Source organism: Oncorhynchus masou, chromosome 31 (genome assembly GCF_036934945.1).
Source record: "Oncorhynchus masou masou isolate Uvic2021 chromosome 31, UVic_Omas_1.1, whole genome shotgun sequence".
NCBI lineage: Eukaryota > Metazoa > Chordata > Actinopteri > Salmoniformes > Salmonidae > Oncorhynchus > Oncorhynchus masou.
In genome coordinates this window covers 40,139,488-40,161,439 of record NC_088242.1, presented here as the reverse complement: position 1 = coordinate 40,161,439, position 21,952 = coordinate 40,139,488, and the positions used below count along the sequence as shown (strand labels likewise).

The following is a 21,952-nucleotide window of genomic DNA, read 5'->3' as shown; positions in this document are numbered from 1 at the left end:
CCAGCCATACTGCTCGTTCTGTGCGTGATTTCCTGCAAGACAGAGTGTCAGTGTCTGCCATGGCCAGCGAAGAGCCAGGATCTCAATCCCATTGAGCATGTCTGGGACCTGTTGGATCGGAGGGTGAGGGCTCGGGCTAGGGCCATTCCCCTAGAAATGTCCGGGAACTTGCAGGTGCCTTGGTGGAAGAGTGGGGTAACTTCTCACAGCAAGAACTGCTAAATCTGGTGCAGCCCATGAGGAGGAGATGCACTGCAGTACTTAATGCAGCTGGTGACCACACCAGATACTGACTGTTACTTTTGATTTTAACCCCCCCTTTGTTCAGGGACACATTGTTCAATTTATGTTAGTCACATGTCTGTGGAACTTGTTCAGTTTGTCTCAGTTGTTGAATATTGTTATGTTCATACAAATATTTACACATGTTAAGTTTGCTGATAATAAATGCAGTTGACAGTGGGAGGACGTTTAGAACTCCGGGACATACTGCAGAGGGTTGAGATTGAGGTCCACTGGGTCCAAACCACCTAGCATACAATCCCTGGATCTACAGAGGGGCTATTATAATACAATAAAGCTCCATTACTGTAAACCATGGAACCTAGCTGGTGACTGAGATAATAGGAATGGATTTGGACTGAAGTGTTTCTCTGCCATAATCTCAGAAACCAGAACAAAATCACATGCATTTACGCTAAATCATGAGAGACCACCACTGCCAGAGTGATGGTGTTGGTGGTGGCAAACGGACATTAAGATGAGTGGAGAATAAAGAGGGAACTTGGGAATGGGACCTTTCCACAAGGTAAACAGCTATCGGTGGTGACTCAAGTGAATACAGTGGTATCAATTTAAACTGTGTGGGTTTGCTTAGCTCTTGACAATGGATGTCTGTTTGTGAAACTTGTCGTTGCCATTTCAAGTTGGATCAGAAGTATTGGATGTTGTCACCTCAAGATCAATTATTTTGCATTGTGGACTGTTTAAAAAAATGTACTGCTCATTCTTTCTCATTGTATGAGCTTGTCCAGTTTACTGAATTTATTTTGTCTCTGTGCATTTTGGGAGTTGTGGATACTGGCTGGACTTGTAGTGCATAATAGGCCTTAATCCTAATTGGCAATGTGACGACCATGAAAAAGCATGTTGGACAATGGTCTTGAAAACCTAGTGTATATACTATTTATATATATTATTTAACAGAGCTATACCCTCTATAATAATCTAGAATATGTAGATTAATCTAAGTATCAGTATTGATTTAAATGAAACATGTCGACAAGATGAAGATACTATTAATAATTGATCATTTATTAATCAATAAGAAAAATAACACTGACTGCTTGTGAGATCTCAAATTTAACCAAACCATCCAAGAAAATCTCTTCCATAAATATACAAGGTGACCCTGTTTATTTGGCCTCACTTGTCATTGACCTTCTAGCCCCGGTTATACCTTGCATTAAGATGTGGTTTTCGTAATCTGATGATTGGGTTGTGGGCGTGTAAAAAGTAGTTCACGACTTGTTACAGCATAGGGCTCTACTAGGCCCTGCACAAACCAATGGATGAGATCTATTGGATGAGAGTGGAAAGAAGATGGGACACAAGGAATCGAGGAAAGAAAAGATAAAAACCCCTGGAATTCTGCTAAGAGGAGTATTCCTTATTCAGGCCGGGATTCAATCAGAAACCAGGCTATATATATAGCGCATGACATTTAAAAGGTCATTTCCAATTGAGCCAACATCTGCAGTATTTACCTTGAATGCGGGGGGAGAAAGCCTGTATAGCCAACTCCTATAGTTGTGTAGGCTACCAAGCACAAACAGACCTTGGATCAGGCTACAGCAGAAGAGGGTGGGAAAAAAAATGGAAATGGGGGACTTGTTTCTCAGTGGGGAGACACCATTTTATTTTAGACTTAAATTTTGGGTAACAATTATAAACCAATCTTAAAACAAGAGTAAAAATATACATGTTTGACTCTGCAGGTAAATATCTGCGTTCGGGTCCCAAAAAATCCCAAAGGTCTACTTCCAGAGTTTCTTGATGGACATGTTCTTCTCGCTGTCCTTCTGCATCACCTGGAAACACACAGGGCAGGGGTCGTTAGCCAGTGATAATGGACCTCATCATAAGGAGCCAAATTAAAATCAGTGATCAACAAAACAACAAACTCTGGGGAAAAGAGTCTGTCCATTTCAATCCCTAAATGTTTATTACAATGTAAAGACATTAGTTTATTATAAAAGCTGATACAAATACCAGTCAGTGAAATTACAAAGTCATTTGTGGAATATTGGGGTTTTTACTGTGTAAAAGCACTATTTTCATATTGAGATAAATTACATAGAAAATTGTACAAAATCTGCAAGAGATGTCATTCACTCATTGCTATGATCATTGATATCCTGTAGACCTAGTGCCTTCGGAAAGTATTCAAACCCCTTGACTTTTTCCACATTTTGTCTTACGTTACAGCCTTATTCTAAAATATATTAAATTGCCCCCCCACTCCACCCTTCAATCTACACAATACCCCATAATGTCAAAGCAAAAACCGGTTTTTAGAAAGTTGTGCCAATTTATAAAAAAATCCAACTGAAATATTACATTTACATAAGTATTCAGGGCCTTTACTCAGCACTTTTTTGAAGCACACTTGGCAGCAATTACAGCATTGATTCTTCAAGGGTATGGAACTACGAGTTTGGCACACCTGTATTTGGGGAGTTTCTCACATTCATCTCTGCAGATCCTCTCAAGCTCTGTCAGGATGGAATGGAGAATTGCGGCACAGCTATTTTCAGGTGTTTCCTGAAAATATGTTCGATCGGGTTCAAGTCTGGGCTCTGGTTGGGCCACTCAAGGCTGTGTGCTTAGGGTCGTTGTCCAGTTGGATGGTCAACCTTCGCCCCAGTCTGAGGTCCCGAGCAGGTTTTCATCAAGGATCTCTCTGTACTTTGCTCCGTTTTATCTTTGCCTTGATCCTGACTAGTCTCCCAGTCCTTGCCGCTGAAAAACATCCCCACAGCATGCTTGCTTCACCGTGGGGATGGTGCCAGGTTTCCTCCAGACGTGGTACTTGGCATTCAGGCCAAAGTGTTCAATCTGGTTTCTCATGGTCTGAGTGTCTTCAGGTGCCTTTCAGCAACCTCAAAGCAGTCTGTCATGTGCCTTTTTACTGAGGAGTGGCTTCCGCCTGATTGGTGGTGCGCTGCAGAGATGGTTTTCCTTCTGGAAGGTTCGCCCATCTCCACAGAAGAACTCTAGAGCTCTGTCAGCGTGACCATCGGGTTCTTGGTCACCTCCCTGACCAAGGCCCTCCTACCCCGATTGCTTAATTTGGCAAGGCGGCCAGCTCTAGGAAGAGTCTTGGTGGTTACAAACTTCTTCCATATAGGAATGATGGAGGCCACTGTGTTCTTGGGGACCTTCCATGCTATAGACATCTTTTGGTAGCCTTCCCCAGATCTGTGCCTCGACACAATGCTTTCTCGGCGCTCTACGGACAATTCCTTCGACCTCATGGCTTGGTGTTTGCCCTGACATGCACTGTCAAGTGTGGGACCTTATATAGACAGGTGTGTGCCTTTCCAAATCATGTTCAATTATTTGAATTTACCACAGGTGGACACCAATCAAGTTGTAGAAACATCAAGGATGATCAATGGAAACAGGATGCACCTGAGCTTTATTTCAAATCTCATTTTTAATACATTTGCAAAGATTTCTACACCTGTTTTTGCTTGTCATTATGGGGCATTTTGTGTAGATTGCTGAGAGATTTATAAGGCTGTAACAATGTGGTCAAATTAGCTAGCAAGCCAATGATGTAATGACTGAAACGTATTTAAACAAAGGTTTAACGACACCCAAGTTGTTTTAACAGCCTAGATTAAAACTACACGGGCGTGTGCTAGAAGCAAGCTGTATCCGCTCTATAATGGTGCCATCGAATTTGCACTGACTTTTTCAGAAACAACGGTACAGCGGAGAATTATCATTAGAACAATTATCTGGGAGATTTTTTTCCTGGTCACACAGCAAAATATTTTGTTGCATATGAGAAACAATTCGGTCTTACTTTAGACCACTGGCTATAGCTTATAGAAATGCATGGAATAACACATTGATACATGGTAAAACAGACAGTCCAAAAATAAATCATAAGAAAATAAGGTTTTGAAATGTCTGTCCTATATCTAGGAGATACAAGAAAGCTCAGGAAATATATATTTTGACACATTTAACCCCTTTTTGTTGGCACATTGTGTTTGTGAGTCTCCCGTTTCCATAGTTTGGTCAGTGTTGCAATGTATACCGAAATATCTGTACTTTTTCCCGATACCAAAACATGAAAAAACGTTTGGTACTTATGTCATGTGTCTCACATCATATACGGATTTAGAAGATCAAGTCTAGTAATTTTCTGAATCTTCAAGGGGACAGTAGCTACAAGGATGCGCTTGCACATGCAGCTAACACAGTGAGAAGCGAGCCAGGGAGAAAATGCAGGCAGCATGACTGGGTTAAATGATGCGCTTGCACATGCAGCTAACACAGTGAGAAGCAAGCCAGAGAGAAAATGCAGGCAGCATGACTGGGTTAAATGATGTGCTTGCACATGCAGCTAACACAGTGAGAAGCAAGCCAGAGAGAAAATGCAGGCAGCATGACTGGGTTAAATGATGCGCTTGCACATGCAGCTAACACAGTGAGAAGCAAGCCAGAGAGAAAATGCAGGCAGCATGACTGGGTTAAATGCAAGAGACACATTTCAGTTGAACGCAGTGTTGTACAATTGACTAGGTATCCTCCTTTCACTCTCTTCTAACGAAAACACCTTACCACCATGCCCGCAGCTTGTTTACAAAACTGGCTAAAGAAGCAAACTATGGAAATACGTTGATTACAGAGCAGATGAGGGCCAAACCACAGAAACAACAAAAAGGTGTAACAAAGCAGTGCATGGGAGGTTCAGTTCCAAAATGATTTTACACATTATTCATTGTAACGTTGTCGTTATTATATATCGTTATAAATGTGAATCATTTGAGTGACAATGACATGAACATATATTCTGCATGACATTCATGTGAGCATTATGATTACACAACCCAAAAGTAATGTGAAATGCACTCAACTTCACAGCAAAATATTTGAACTACTTTGTGTTTGTCTGGGCTTGCTAACAGTAGCCAGCCCTGGAAGGCGCATTGCACTCTGGGAATCGTAGTATGCTGTGTAAATTGCATTGTATTTCTATGGCATTTAGACTACATGTTTATTGCAATATAAAAGCTTCATAAATGAGCGTCAAAGTGTTTGTCGTTTTGGAACTAAACTTAATTGAATACATTAATGAGCTGTAATGAATGCCATTTGAATAAATATTATGGCCACAGATTAACAAATTAACCCCGATAATGTAATTGTTCTATTATTTTGTCTGCTCTGAATGGTTTTGCATAAGGAAAATTGATGGTATTCTTCTGTTATTGAATATGGTGTTGTATTTTTGTAAGAAATGTAATACAGAGTAGATGTTCTACTTGTTCGTCCAGTTACCAACATATTGCTCAATGTAAAAATAAAAAAAATAAAAAAGCCCCACAGTTCTTATTTTGTTGCTGTGGTATCGTTTTGGTATTGAGTCTCGTTAAGTTATTGAGTATTATGATACTAAACCTGGTATCCAACTAAAACATCTGGTGTCGCAACAACAGTCGCTACAGACAGAAGTAGTTGGTACTGACTTCAGACCCGTGGGGGCCGTAGAGCAAAACACTAGAGACAGATTTTTGGGACGTCTCCTGATCTGACAAACAGCGCTGTAGCTCTGCCACCTGCCATCGCAGACGTGGAAGGCTGACATAGGTGCAGTGGATTGAGACGCAGTGTAATTGTTTTTAATTGCCGGCTAAAACCGGCAATTTTACTGAAACGTTGATTAATGTGCACTGTCCATGTAAAAAAATAAAAACTCAAACTAAAATAAATCCAACTTAAACACTGATTTTTATGCGGATTTTTGTATTATATTAATGCAATTGACACGCTGACAAGATGGTCCAAAATCTGTTTGAGCTTTGTATAGTCACGTGTCAAACTGTTTGGCATGACAATGATCATAGTAGTTGGAAAGACAACAAACCGATCTGGGACCAGTATAGATCATTTTTATTTTATACAAAATCTCTAATCAAGAGTAACTACACTGTACAAAAATAAAACGCAACATGCAACAATTGCAAAGACTTTACTGAGGTACAGTTCATATAAGGAAATAAGGAAATTGAAATAAATTCATTAGCCCCTAATATATGGATGCCATATGATTGGGTAAACAGATATGCATGTGTTGATCACAGATGACTTAAAAATAAAATAAAGTAGAGGCATGGATCAGAAAACCAGTCAGTATCTGGTGTGATCACCATTTGCCTCATGCAGGGCGACACATGTCCTTCACATAGAGTTGATCAGGCTGCTTGATTGTGGCTTGTGGAATGTTGTCCCGCTCCCCTTCAATGCCTGTGAAGTTGCTGAATGTTGGCGGAAACTGGAACACGATGTCATACACGTTGATCGAGAGCATCCTAAACATGCTCAAATGGGTGACTTATGGAGGCCATGGAAGAACTGGGTCATTTTCAGCTTCCAGGAATTGTGTACAGATCCTTGTGACATGGGGCTGTGCATTATCATGCTGAAACATGAGGTGATTGCAGCAGATGAATGGCACAACAATGGGACTCAGGATCACGTCACGGTATCTCTGTGCATTCAAATAGCTATCGATAAAATGCAATTATGTTCATTTTCCGTAGCTTATGACTGCCCACACCATAATCCCACCACGGGCCACTCTGTTGACATCAGAAAACCGCTCTGCAACACGACTCCACACATGCTATGCTCTGCATCTGCCCGGTACAGTTGAAACTGGAATTCATCCGTGAAGAGCACACTTTTTCAGTGGCCATCGAAGGTGAGCTTTTGGCCATTGAAGTCGGTTACGACATCGAACTGTAGTCAGGTCAAGACCCTGGTGAGGACGACAAGCACGCAGAAGAGCTTCCCGGAGACGGTTCCTGACAGTTTGTGCAGAAATTCTTTAGATGTGTAAACCCACAGTTTCATCAGCTGTCCAGGTGGCTGGTCTCAGATGATCCTGCAGTTGAAGAAGCCGGATGGGGAGGTCTTGGGCTGGCGTGGTTACACATGGTCTGCGGTTGTGAGGCTGGTTGGACATATTGCTAAAACTCTCTAAAAAAAACGACGCCGGAGGCAGCTTATAGTAGAGAAATGAACATTCACTTATCTGGAAAGAGCTCCGGTGGATATTCCTGCAGTCAGTTAATAATTGCATGCTCCCTCAACTTTAGACATCTGTGGCGTTGTAAATAAAAACTGAACATTTTAGAGTTGCCTATTATTGTCTCCCAGCACAAGGTGGACCTGTGTAATGTTCAGCTTCTTGATATGCCACACCTGTCAGGTGGTTTTTGGCAAAGGAGAAATTGTCACTAACAGGGATATAAACATTTGTGCACAACATTTGAGCGAAATAAGCCTTTTGTGCATATGGGAACTTTCTGAAATCTTTTATTTCAGTCCACAAAACATGGGACCAACACTTTGCATGTTGCATTTATATTTTTGTTCAGTGTAGTATTGATTACATTCGGCATAATATGGACAAAAGGGGGCTAGAGGTAAAATAGAGACAAACTGTCCCCTGGGGTGTTAAGACAGTAACATTGATAGAAGACTAACCTTGGCGACAGCCATCTCAAAGTCCTCCTGGTTGACGTGCACTCTCCTCTCCCTGAGGGCGTACATCCCTGACTCGGTGCACACACCCTGAGGAATAAGAAGGAACAGAAACAAAGGTTTATCCATGGTGAAATAAGAAAAAGTAAGTAAGACCGACAGTGGTCAAACACTAAGGCACTCCAGGAACATGGTTACCAATCCCTGGACTAAGGGATGTTTCAGGATGGCTCGTTGTACATAGAGCTGTGGCGGTCATGACATTTTGTCAGACGTTTATTTGTCATGCAAAAGAATGCCGGTCTCGTGGTAATTTACAGTAAATTAACATAAACACGTTTTGACTCTCCAGGCCTCCTGACGTCAACCGTATTGAACACCTTTGATGAATTGGAACGCTGACTATTAGTGCCCGACCTCACTAAATGCTCATGGCTGAATGGAAGCAAGCCCCCACAGCAATGTTCCAACATCTAGTGGAAAGCCTTTCCAGAGGAGTGGAGGCTGTTATAGCAGCAAAGAGGAACCAACTCCATATTAATGCCCATGATTTTAGAATGAGTTGTTCACTACTTTTGGTCATGTAGGTGATCTTAAATCAGTTTTTTGTATTTGCTGTGTTTAATATGTGTTAGGTTATAACAGCACAACCATTATTTTAATTCATGTTTTTTTTCAGGCTTGAGCTCATACAGTATATAGGCCTATGTGTTTGCATAAGCTCTAATATGTATATGGTTGAGTTTCACTAATCATCAACTTAGAAAGCGCTGTCCATTTCATTGTTAGGCTTTGAAACAACATCCTCAACAACTATGTTTTCCACTCAGTTTCAACCTGTTGTTGAACTTCTTTCTTCATATTGATCAATCACGGTGAGGTGAGTTTTAAAAGTACATACTGGTTTGATGATAAGTGTTTGTAATTTTCGACTGCATCTGCATTGTTGTCAGAGTGGTTAGAGTGACAATATAGCCCTGAGTACCATCCATTAGCAACTTGAAGATCTTTAGCGAGTTGGGTACACATGTCCAGAGTGCATGAGAGGATATCATCATGAATTTTACTGCGGTCATGACTGATAATATGGTCACCGCCACAGCCCTAGTTGTACATGTTCTTCCCTTGTGAATGTGCTAGCCCTAATGTGGTGGGCCCCATTCCATAACTTGTGGAGTATCAAGTCTGTGGTTATTCTCTCCTGATATTCTACATATACCGTAAATGTCAAGCCCAGTTGGACATGTATCCACTACAAGATGTAAAATTGTGAAACAAACAGATCTACACAACTGTGGGGTAGGGGTCATCTCTGGACGGGGCCAAAGTTTTCCCTACTACACATCATACACTGAACCCCTCATACACTGAACTGTCTGTGCTAGCTTTCATTTGGTGGGCCCCATTCCAAACTGTGCGTCTCAGTCTATTACCTTAACTTCAGCCCCAGAGGCTCCAGGCATCAGTTCTGCAATCTTCCTTAGGTTAATTCCACGCGTCAGGTTCATCTTCCTTGAGTGGATCTTCAGGATGTCCAAACGGGCCTAAGGAGGAGCAGACACTGTAGTAGCAAGCTGCTTACATGAAGCTGAATAAGTGTCAACGGAAATACAAAAATATTTGTGTGAGGAGACCGTAAAGATGTTGGACTCATTGGCATAAATCCTTAATTTAAATCATTTATTTTTGAAATAAACAAATGGTACAGAACACCAACAGATGTAATCATTACTACCAACAGTCTAAATATGTTGCACTGTGCTGTCTAGCCATACCGAGGCAGGGATTCAATTAGCATTATAGCGTGCTTGACATTTAAAGTTAATTTCCAATTGAGCCGACATATGCAGCGTTTACCGTGAATGAGGGGAGGTTAATGTGGTTGTCTTGTGTGTTCACATGTGGCAAGCTTTTGTACAACCACCCTGACAAAACAGTACGCAGATATAGTCGCTTACCCTTCTAGATAACTTGAAACAGTCTAACCAGGTCTTACGTCTTGAAGTCACCGAGTGTAGCTAGTGCTAGTCAACTTCTTCAATTAGCTTCAGCTGGCTGGTGTGCGACTGTGGCAAAATTAGTTTGACATTGGATAGTCTATCTCTGGGGCTAATTAGGGTCCGTCAATAATATTTTCATGTTGCACATCTTTTAGTTGTCTCAAATGCTTTCAATATTTGTAGATGAATTTCTACAATTTATAGTTGGTTTGAGGTTAAGCCATTGAAATTTGGAGTTGACAGTTAAAAATATTGACCCATGTACATAGTGTAATTTACTGATGGCCCCTAGCTAGCCCCATAGGGATATCGAATGTCAAACCAAATTGACCATGGGCATTACGACTAGGTCTCGTGGTGCTGCGCTCAGAATTGATGATTACTTTGATGCCAGTTGTGGGCTGAATTTAAATAAATCAAATGTGTTTATGATGAGATTGACACTAAAATAAACGTATGACTCATATATTGATGAACACAGAATGTTTTAGGGGCAAAAAAATAAAAAATACAGGGCTGTACTGACCTCTTCATTGGGAGGGGGGAACTCGATCTTCCTGTCGATGCGGCCGGGTCGGAGCAAGGCAGAGTCTAGGATGTCAATACGGTTGGTGGCCATGATGACCTGAGGAAGTAAAAACACATTTAACATACAATATTAGTCCTTTGGGTCTTATTCAGCTTCTTTATTTTATTTATTTCACCAGGTAGGCCAGTTGAGAACAAGTTCTCATTTACATCTGCGACCTGGCCAAGATAAAGCAAAGCAGTGCGACAAAAACAACAGACTTACACAAACAAAAGTACTGTCAATGTCACAACAGAAGATAATGAAGAAGATAATGAACAATATGGGGATGAGGTAGATGGGTGTGTTATTTACAGATGGGCTGTGCACAGTGATCGGTAAGCTGCTCTGACAGCTGATTCTTAAAGTTAGAGAGGGAGATATGAGACTACAGCTTCAGTGATTTTTGCAATTTGTTCCAGTCATTGGCAGCAGATAACTAGAAGGAAAGGCGGCCAAAGCAGGTGTTGGCTCTGGGGATGGCCAGTGAAATATACCCGTGCTACGGGTGGGTGTTGCTATGGTGACCAGTGAGCTGAGGTAAGGCGGTGCTTTACCTAACAAAGACTTATAGATGACCTGGAGCCAGTAGATTTGGCGATGAATATGTAGCGAGGGCCAGCCAACGAGAGCATACAGGTCACAGTGGTGGGTAGTATATGGGGCTTTGGTGACAAAACGGATGGCACTGTGATAGACAGTGAGTAGAGTAGCTGAGTAGAGTATTGGAAGCTATTTTGTAAATGACATCGCCGAAGTCGAGGATGAGTAGGATGGTTGGTTTTACGAGGGTATGTTTTGCAGCATGAGTGAAGAAGGCTTTGTTGCGAAATAGGAAGCAGATTCTAGGTATAATTTTGGAAGGAGAATTTACAGTCTAACCAGACACCTAGGTATTTGTAGTTGTCCACATATTCTGCCTAGCTTCCAGAGTAGTGACGCTAGGTGGGCGGGCAGCAATTGGTTGAAGAGCATGCATTTAGTTTTACTAGCATTTAAAATCAGTTGGAGACCACGGAAGGAGTGTTGTATGACATTGAAGCTTGTTTGGAGGTTTGTTAACACAGTTGCCAAAGAAGGGCCAGATGTATACAGAATGGTGGATCAGAGACTCACCAGCAGCAAGAGCAACATCATTGATTTATACAGAGAGTTGGCCCGAGGATGTTGGCCCGAGGATGAACTCTGCGGTACCCCCATAGAGACAGCCAGAGGTCCAGAAAACAGGACCTCCGATTTGACACACCGAACTCTATCTGAGAAGTAGTTGGTGAACCAGATGAGGCAGTCATTTGAGAAACCAAGGCTGTTCAGTCTGCCGATAAGTATGCGGTGATTGACAGAGTCAAAAGCCTTGGCCAGGTCGATGAATATGGCTACACAGTACTGTCTTTTATTGATGGTGGTTATGATATCGTCTAGGACCTTGAGCGTGGCTGACGTGCACCCATGACCAGCTCGGAAACCAGATTGCATGGTGGGGAAGGTACGATGGGATTCAAAATGGCTGGTGATCTCTTTGTTAACCTCTCTTGGGTAGGGGCAGTATTTTCACATCCGGATGAAAAGCCTGTTACTCAGGCCCAGAAGCTAGGATATGCATCCATTGGTAAATGTGGATAAACAACACTCTACAGTTTCTAAAACTGTTAGACTAATGTCTGAGTGTAACAGAACTGATATGGCAGGCAAAACGCCAAGGACAAACCATCCCCCCAAAGAAATATTCAGCCTACCACTGTTTTCAATGGCTGTCACTTATTATAAGGTGAAATCCTCCCAAATTGCAGTTCCTAGATGTCAAATGTTTTGGGGAAAATGAGCCAGAAATTGTAGTTTTTTCTAGGTGGCTCCCATTTTGGCTGTAGTGTTTCCAAGCAAGTGGAAGAGAGCGCGTTCTTTGATATTTTTCTCCAGTAAAGACAATAATGATTCTCCGTCTTAAATTTGATAGTTTATTTATGTATTAGGGTACCTAAGGTTTGATTATAAACACTGTTTGACTTGTTTGGAAAAGTTTATTAGTAACATTTGGAATTAATTTTGTATGCATTTTGATGGAGTGAAACTGGGTGTATTATTGACTGAAGCACGCTAGCTAAACTGAGTTTTTATGAATATAAAAGGAGGACATTATCAAACAAAAGGACCATTTGTGATGTATCTGGGACCTTTTGGAGTGCCAACAGAAGATCAAAGGTAAGGCATTTATTATATCGCTATTTCTGACTTTTGTGGCTTATGAAAATCTCAAATAACGTGGATTTACCGGTGGTGACAGTGTTTCCTAGACTCAGTGCAGTGGGCAGCTGGGAGGAGGCGTTCTTCTCCATGGACTTTACATTGTCCCAAAACTTTTGGGAATTAGTGCTACAGGATGTAAATTTCTGTTTGAAAAAGCTAGCCTTTGCTTTCCTAACTGGCTGAGTATATTGGTTCCTGGCTTCCCTGAAAAGTTGCATATCGCGGGGGCTATTCGATGCTAATGCAGTATGCCACAGGATGTTTTTGTGCTGGTCAAGGGCAGTCAAGTCTGGGGTGAACCAAGGGCTATATCTGTTCTTAGTTCTATATTTTTTTAACAGGGCATGTTTATTTAAGATGGTGAGTAAATTAAAGATGTTTGGAACCACCAAGACTTTTCTAGAGCTGGCCGTCCGGCCAACCTAAGCAATCGGGGGAAAAGGGCCTTGGTCAGGGAGGTGGCTAAGAACCTGAGTTCCTCTGTAGAGATGGGAGAACCTTCCAGAAGGACAACCATCTCTGCAGCACTCCACCAATTACACCTTTATGGTTGAGTGGCCAGAAGGAAACCACTCAGTAAAAAGGTACGACAGCCCACTTGGAAATTGCCAAAATGCACCTGAAGGACTCCGACCATGAGAAACAAGATTCTCTGGTCTGATGAAACCAAGAATCCACTCTTTGGCCTGAATGCCAAGCGTCACACCATCCCTACGGTGACGCATGGTGGTGGCAGCATCATGCGGTGGTGATGTTTTTAAGAGGCAGGGACTGGGGAACTAGTCAGGATTGAGGCAAAGATGAACGGAGCAAAGTACAGAGGTCCTTGATGAAAACCTGCTCCAGAGCGCTCAGACTGGCGAGAAGGCTCACCTCCCAACAGGACAACAACCCTAAGTAAACAGCCAAGACAACTCAGGAGGGCTTCAGGACAAGTCTCTGAATGTCCTTGAGTGGCCCAGCCAGAGCCCGATCGAGCATCCCTGGAGAGACCTGTAATTAGCTGTGCAGTGATGCTCCACCATCCAACCTGACAGAGCTTGAGAGAATCTGCAGAGAAGAATGGGAGAAACTCCCCAAATACAGGTGTGCCAAGCTTGTAGCGTCATACCCAAGAAGACACAAGGCTGTAATCGCTGCAACAACAAAGCACCGAATAAAGGGTCTGAAAACTTATGTAAATGGGATATTTCCGTTTTTCCCACATTTGTGTTATGGGCTGAATTTATGTATTAAATCAATATTGTGTCACTGATCTACACACAATACCCCATAATGTCAAAGTGGAATTGTGTAATTTAATTTGTATTAACTAAAAACTGAAAGGTCTTGAGTCAATTAGTCAAGTATTCAACCCCTTTGTTATGGCAAGCCTAAAGTTCAGGAGTAAACATGTGCCTAACAAATATCATAAGTTGCATGGACTCATTCCGTGTTCAGTAATAGTGGCTAACATTTTTTTATGACTTCTGCGTACCCCACACATACAATTATCTGCATGGTCCCTCAGTCAAGCAGTGAATTTCTATCACAGATTAAACCACAAAGACCAAGGAGGTTTTTCAATGCCTCGCACATGGCACCGATTGGTAGATGAGTAAAAAAATAAAAAAAAAAAGCAGATACTGAATATCCCTTTGAGCATGGTGAAGTTAATAATTAGACTTTGGATTGTGTATCAATACACCCAGTAACCACAAAAGATACAGGTGTCCTTCATAACTCAGTTGCCAGAGAGGAATGAAACTGCTCAGGGATTAGTGTCATAGGAGAAAACAACATTGTAGTTACTCCACAATACTAACCTAAATGACAGAGTGAAAAGTAAGACCGTAGAGAATAATAATAAAAATATTCCAAAACATGCACCCTGTTTGCAATAAGACACTTATAACCTTTTTGTCCTGAATACCAAGGGTCATGTTTGGGGCAAATTCAACAACACATAACGGCGTGCAACGATCAACTTGACAGAGTTTGAAGAATTTTAAAAATAATATATGGGCAAATATTGCACAGCTGTAATCGCCGCCAAATGGTGCTTCTACAAAGTATTGACTTAGGTGTGAAATACTTATGTAATTGAAATATTTCTCCAATTTTAATAAATTAGCAAACATTTCTAAAAACATGTTCTCACTTTGTCATTATGGGGTAGTGTGTAGATGGGTGAGAAATGTATTTAATCCATTTTGAATTCAGGCTGTAACAACAAAATGTGGAATATGTCATGGGGTATGAATACTTTCTGAAGACAAAAGACAGCAATGTAGGAAAAGTAGGTTATAGATTGCAAGAACATTAAGACAAAGGGTTTAGGGAATTAACACATCTGAACACACATTACTCCCAGCTACTCCACACAACATTTGTTCTGTAAATTGAACAGAATTAGAAACATATGATAGGAAGATGAATCCTAATGTTATACTATAGTCTTGAGTGGTCATGCTTTTACAACTGTGCCAATTTCTGTGCATTTTGTTTAGAGATTTGCTCAAGAAATGGACACATTTCAAATCCAGGTACATGTGGGCATTATACAAAGCAGTAGAAAGAGCTCTGGGACTTCGTAAATCCAGAGCGTTTCGCTCTCGGAGTGTTCAGAGTGCACACTGGACGCTCTGGCCGAGGTTGAGCGTTCCGAGTGGCGCAACAATCTATGGCACTGAATCTCAGCGCTAGAAGCGTCACTACAAACACCCTGGTTCGAATCCAGACTGTATCACAACCGGCTGGTATTGGGAGTCCCATAGGGTGGCACATAATTGGCCCAGCGTCGTCCGTCAATTTGTTCTTAACTCACTTGCATCGTTAAATAAAGGTTAAATAAAAAAATAAAACAAACAATGGCAATTCCCTAAACCCAAGCTAACAGGCTAACGTTGGCTAGCTTGATAGTTTCTTTCATATACAAATGAGAGAACAGCTCACTCTGACCATTGTACTAGCCATAGCAGAGCTGGCTAGACTGTTTTCATGTTATCCAGAGCGTTGGTGACTAACTGCTTCTGGCAACAATTTAATTAGGCTTTTTATTGCCAACATTTACTGACACCGGCCATATTCTACAGGTGTTGAGCGTTCGTAAATTCAACAATTATTCTGTGCTCTGGCACACTCAGATGAAAGTGCTCTGAAATCGGAGTAGATAGCCAGAATAAACAATGTCCATTGAGAACGCATAAAGACGACAGAAACTTAGCTAAGAACGACGTGAATAATTAAGTTAATAAACGTTGGGTAGTTAGATAGCATATAGTTAATATACTGGAAAGTTCGATGTATTAGTAGCCAACTAACGTCATCAGCCAACATAACGTTGTAATGTAACTTGTGAAAAGTAATTTATTAGATTGCTCAACATTTTCTTAACATTTCTTATAATAGGTTAAAGCAATGAATTTGTATCCGCTCGTTGTACTTCCGCTGCATATTGTCCTCTGTTTTCTTCAAATCTGAAAACGTTGTGAAGCCTCGCCCATTTCCTGAAGAACTGCATTATGTGCCCTAAAAGCACAGAAAGTGTCCACTGCTTATATACTTCGTATCTTGGTGAATTTAGTACGACATCTGGGAACCTTTGGCATTCTAACTATATCCATACTATGACCAATAAGCATACTACATTCTGAATTTAAAAATGGCAGTTTTGTCACAACACAATGCCACAGATATCTCAAGTTTAGAGAGAGCGTGCAATTGGCTGACAGCAGGAATGTACACCAGAGCCGTTTCCAGAGGATTGAATGCTCATTTCAACCAACATCGTTTTATAGAATTTGGCAATATGTCCAACCACGCCAGCCCAGGGCCTCCACATCCGGCTTCTTCACCTGCGGGATCATCGGAGACCAGCCACCTGGACAGCTGATGAAACTGTGGACTATTTGTCTGTAATAAAGCCCTTTGTGGGGGAAAACTCTTGATTGTCTAGGCCTGGCTCCACAGTGGGTGGGCCTATGCCCTCCCAAGGCTGCACCCCTGCCCAATGATGTGAAATCCATAGATCTGGGCCCAATTAATTTTTCTCAATTGACTGAACTCCTTTTATGAACTGTAACTCAGTAAAATCGTTGAAATTGTTGCATTTATATTATTGTTCAGTATATGTAAAGAGACCATAAATGCTTTCTTGGAAAGCAGTGAGTGCTATTATATGATACAATATCAGTATTTGTTGCATGTTCTACTTGTCCGAGCATCAACTGATTTTAACCAGTGTAGCTGTGGATTGACTGCATTGTTTGAATGAAATGTTGGCAGATTGGCAGTTAATTTGAAGAATTCATGGAATCATTCCTCTAAAACTGTCTGGCGAGCTAACACACATACAGTGCATATACATTTTTCACATTCATAGTTTAACACCATCTTATTAAAGCACTGGCAAACCATTGTTAACCAACTCCTGATTAACATTGCCGACCTTAGGACCATCATAACAAGATTCATTTTAATTCCTAATTCTATTGTCCCCAGGCCCAGCTCAGTCACATTCTTCACTGAACAACTTTTCTCTCATGGCAGAGGTAGAGTCATGTCACTGTATTATATATACACTGAGTGTACAAAAACAGTAGGAACACCAGCTCTTTTCATGCCATAAACTGAATCCAGGTGAAAACCATGTCCCCTTATTGAGGTCATCCACTTTCAGTGTAAATGAAGGGGAGACACGTTAAAGAAAGATACTTAAGCCTTGAGACAATTGAGACGTGGATTGTCTGTGTGTGCCATTCAGAGTGGGAAAGACAACAGGCCTTAAACGGGTTTGGGGCCATGCTCACCGTTTTGAGTGTGTCAAGAACCGCAACACTGCTGGATTGTTCACATTTAACAGTTGCCCGGGTGTATAAAGAATACCCCTCAAAAAACATCCAGCAAACTTAACATAACTGTGGGAAGCATTAGAGTCAACATGGGCCAGCATCACTGTGGAACACTTGACACCTTGTAGAGTCTATGCCCTGATGAATTGAGGCTGTCCTGAATGTTTTGTACACGGAGTATTGTACTGTTACAGAGCAACACAATTTCCCCTTTGATAGTGTTAAGGGTCTGATTGTCATACTGTGTGGTGTTGACCTACTCTTTCTTTCTCTATCCATTCATCCCTCCTTCCCTCTAGCATCAGGAGAGGAGGAAGAGGGAGGTGGAGCAGAAGAGAGCCTGCAGGAGCTCAGGTTCGTCAAAAACGCTGCCGTTCCCTCAGACTTTCGGTCCACCCCCACCATCCCCAGAGGAGTCCCGCTGGCAGTTCTAAGGCCCTGAGGATCAAAGGTCACAGCGTCCCAGAAGATCTACCACTCAACGGTGGACTCCGTGCTGGCCAATGCCTCTGGCCAGCCCCACCGCTACAGCCTGGACCTGAGAAGCAGGTTTAAGCTGCCCTAGATAGACGTGGACATCAGCTTGGAATCTGAGGCAGCCTCAGAGATGGGAGGGCCAAGCACTGAACTGCTCAACATGGACTAAACATCAAATGTATCGATTTTAAACACATTGGTATTTTCTAAATATTTAAAAAAAAACTTTACTACTATTTGACTTATCACATTTAGACAATGAAATACTTGTAATCTGCATCTATTGCTAATTTCTATAGAATTGTCTTAAAAAAAAAAATACTGGTTGTTTTGTCTATTTGTACCATCACAGAGAACATGCAAATACAGATTGAGAGGTTGTTGTGTGGGAGGACAGTGAATAGAGAAGATCTAGCGTGTGATTGATTGGTGAGCAGTGGAAAGAAAGTGTTGTCAGACAGTACTGACAGGAGAGCTCCAGATTGAAATCAGTGGAGAAAAGCCACAGAGAAAGTGGTGTCAAGAGTGGTGTAGCAGAGTAATAGCATACAAATTAAGTAAGGGTTTAGACTGTGTGTGTGGTGTTATATAAGTGTGAGTTTTATTGTAGAGTAGAATTTATAAAGCATTATAAAGATGACAGTGGTGTACGAGTTACCCACCTTGATGTTCTTGGTGGCCTCGAAGCCATCCAGCTGGTTCAGCAGCTCCAGCATGGTCCTCTGCACCTCGCTGTCGCCCCCACTGCCCCCCTCCAGACGTGACGAGCCGATCGAGTCAATCTCGTCCATGAAGATGATGGAGGGTGCGTGCTCGCGGGCCATGACGAACAGCTCACGCACCATACGGGCACCTGGGATGGGGGAAGAGAGCAGGGTTTCAGCCAGCAGCGTGATGTGAGTGAAATAACAGCTTCTGTTTTACGCATGGTGAGAGACATTTAGCCCACTACTTTCACTTATTGCGGTTCTTCATGAAAAAGTAGTGAAATGCACTTAAACATGCTTGAGCTAAACAGCAGCTATTTGGAGAATGGAAGCAGCAAAACATATCTCCTTGATTCTGGAATTCCCCAACTTTAATTCCTTATTATTACCGGAATTACTTCACGGTTGGGAACCCTGTCGAATGGTAACCGAAATGGCTGACCGTTGATGACTCACCCTCTCCAATGAACTTCTGCACCAGCTCCGAGCCGGACACCCTGATAAAGGTGCAGTCAGTGTGGTGGGCCACAGCTCTGGCCAGCAGGGTCTTCCCTGTACCTGGGGGGCCGTACAGCAGCACACCCTGGTGGAGAGACACACAACAAGGGGGGTTAGACAACCTAAGAGACATGACACAGAGTGCATCTCAAATTTCATGATGTATTTTAGGATTATTATGCTGGAATTAACTGGTGCCCCTTTCTGTTCTTTCTGACAATCAAGACTGTTGAGGTTTATGTGATGAATGCTATGAGACATGACCAGAACAAGACCTTAGGGCACTGCCAACAACGTATGAAAAGGTAGATTTTGGAGTGTTGCATCCCTTTCAGACATTGCCTACTCTATATGCTTATAAAGTAAACTCAAATGCAACGGGTAATTGTTTGACTTTACATTGTAAGAGTGGTTAACATATACAGATGATACAACATCTGAATTAAGCAGGAACACAATAAGGGATTTATTCCATTTGGGCTACCCACCTTGGGCTGCGCAATGCCGAGAGCCTCGAAGAGCTCTGGGTGCTTGACTGGCAGCTCAATCACTTCCTTGATCTCCTTGATCTGCTTGTCCAGGCCGCCAATCATCTCATAGGTGGAGTCAGGCACTTTCTCCACCATCATGAGGGAGACCAGCGGGTCCACCTTGTTGGGCAAGATCTTGTGAAGGGTGTAGCTATCATTGCGCAGTGCCACGCGGCAATTTGGAGTCACCTGTTGGAATGGGCAACGGGGTTAATCAGTGCATACATTCATGAATAATAATCTTCTGTCCAGCCATCTGGATAAGATTTGGATATTTTTTGCTTTTCAACTGAATTTTGTTAACACTTATTCCAATTCAACAAAAACAAATGAATGTGGTTAAAATATGGTTCCCGTGTGTTGATAATCTGAACTGTACACAGATACATCTACCTTCGTACAGTTCTCTCCACAATGTGGTGAAATATCAACAACAATGTTTCCATACTTACATCATTGATGTCAATATTCTTATCCACATCCACCACAAATTTTCCCTCTGGATGGACCTGGACACAATAGTACAGTAGACTGCCAATGTCATCTAAGAGCAACTACTGTTTACCACCGAAAAAGTTTGTGTTACATTTCAGCAAAAAAAAAGCTTCATACACACCTTGACCAGCACTTTCTTTTTGTCCATGGCCCTCACCACCTCTCCAACATAGGAACCCTGCTCCTGTAGCAACTGCAGCTCCTCACGAAGGAGACGCACTGGGGACAAAGCAAATAGATTTGAACAATTCATAATGTGCATGTTCCTGAGTGCAATCAAATTACAGTAGTCCGACACAGCATTGACAATTTATAATCCACACACAATTATTGCTACATTTTTTTTTTTACTTTTATTTACATTTACATTACATTTAAGTCATTTAGCAGACGCTCTTATCCACTAGGCAAGTTAGTTAAGAACAAATTCTTATTTTCAATGACGGCCTAGGAACAGTGGGTTAACTGCCTGTTCAGGGGCAGAACGACAGATTTGAACCTTGTCAGCACAGGGGCTTGAACTTTAGGCCTTGTCACAATGAATTAACCACTATCTAGTTAGCTACACTGCTGTTTAGAAGATAAGTTTAGCTGTTGTTGTTCTGGATAGAAAACCATAATTCCTACCTTTTGCATTGAGTTCATTCCTCTGAGCCTGTAGACGTCTGAGATTCTGACTCTTGTCATTCACTGTCAACTGGAGGCAGAGAGACCAGTTACTTCTTAGCTTTGACAGTTGTATTAGTAGTGTCACTACGGTGTCAACAGACAACATGTAACGTTAGCTAGTACATTTGGATTAAAACCTGCGTTTGCTTACCTGTAACTCTTCTATCTTGGACTGGTAGTATTGCCTGAGACCAGAACCACCTTTACTATCCTCCATCTCCATCTGCAAATACACCGATGCATGTTCAATAACGGAGATAGCTGTTGGACAGTTGTCAAGTACACAATGTATATAACGTCAGCTAGATAATTAACATCAAGGTGACTAACGTGTATATATAGGCCTAACTAGCTATCTAGAAAGACGACTAGCTTAAGATAAGATTTTTACCAGTTTACTGACAAAAAATTTCATACTAGCGGCTAACTAAATTAGCTAGCTAACGTTACTTAACTAGCTATATTTTTTTGTTGTCCATTATACTTAACTTATGCCAAATTATGCATAGTCACAAAAGGAATGTCACTGAAACAAACATAATTAATTCGATTAACTAGCTAGAAAGCTAACAGTTAGCTAGCTAGCTAGCTAAAAGTAGCTTACAATGAGACAGCAAACTGGCAGGATTCTCTATTTTTGACAGACCGTTTTGGTCCATTCAAAACAGTTCAACCGTCTTCTGACGAGCACCAACTTTACAGAACACACTGTTCAGTGTCTAATCAATGCCTTATCTACAATAATTTCTCAAAAGTGTGATAGTCATAATAAAGACAACGAAATCACTTACATTATGGTCCATTCCTTCCAGGGCCATCTTGAAATTCTAAACTTCCGTTGGATGAAGGGGTACTTCCGACAGACGAACCTCTTCTTCATTAAATGTTCTACAATTAACATTGGATACTCACTGACACCTGCTGTACTGGAGGTATAGTAGAGTAAAACGCAACTGAAATTTTGCTAATAATGTTAAAAGTATGTGTATGCTCCATTTCTGTCCTTTTTGCAATACCTTATCTATTTGGAGAAGCTATGCCAGAAACAGATATGTTAAATATTGTAAAATCCATTTGCATGGTCCTTTGAGTTGGCCTGATGTACCATATTACTGTAGCTACATCAATAGTGTGTAATAAGTGTGCA

At 41.6% G+C, this 21,952-nt stretch overlaps 1 protein-coding gene across 1 annotated transcript; it reads right to left on the bottom strand.

Moving 5' to 3' along the window:
• Window positions 1-1,293: 1,293 nt before the first annotated feature.
• On the bottom strand, window positions 1,294-21,684 carry LOC135523939 (26S proteasome regulatory subunit 8-like). Its single transcript, XM_064950969.1, has 12 exons — window positions 21,597-21,684; window positions 20,957-21,028; window positions 20,764-20,833; window positions 20,258-20,355; window positions 20,094-20,150; window positions 19,600-19,830; window positions 19,070-19,196; window positions 18,569-18,759; window positions 10,312-10,410; window positions 9,219-9,329; window positions 7,789-7,875; window positions 1,294-2,090 (listed from the first exon to the last, which is right to left on the bottom strand). Exons 1-12 carry the CDS (start codon window positions 21,621-21,623, stop codon window positions 2,037-2,039), a joined length of 1,224 nt encoding a protein of 407 aa, XP_064807041.1. The 5' UTR covers window positions 21,624-21,684; the 3' UTR covers window positions 1,294-2,036.
• Window positions 21,685-21,952: the final 268 nt, after the last annotated feature.

Excerpts from the sequence above, each read along its gene's own strand:
- LOC135523939 (XM_064950969.1), bottom strand. The coding sequence starts at position 21,623 with ATGGCCCTGGAAGGAATGGACCATAAT. Across the intron at positions 21,029-21,596 it reads TGGAAGGAATGGACCATAAT|ATGGAGATGGAGGATAGTAA; the intron begins GTAAGTGATTTC and ends GTGTATTTGCAG. Across the intron at positions 19,831-20,093 it reads AGAATATTGACATCAATGAT|GTGACTCCAAATTGCCGCGT; the intron begins GTAAGTATGGAA and ends CCATTCCAACAG.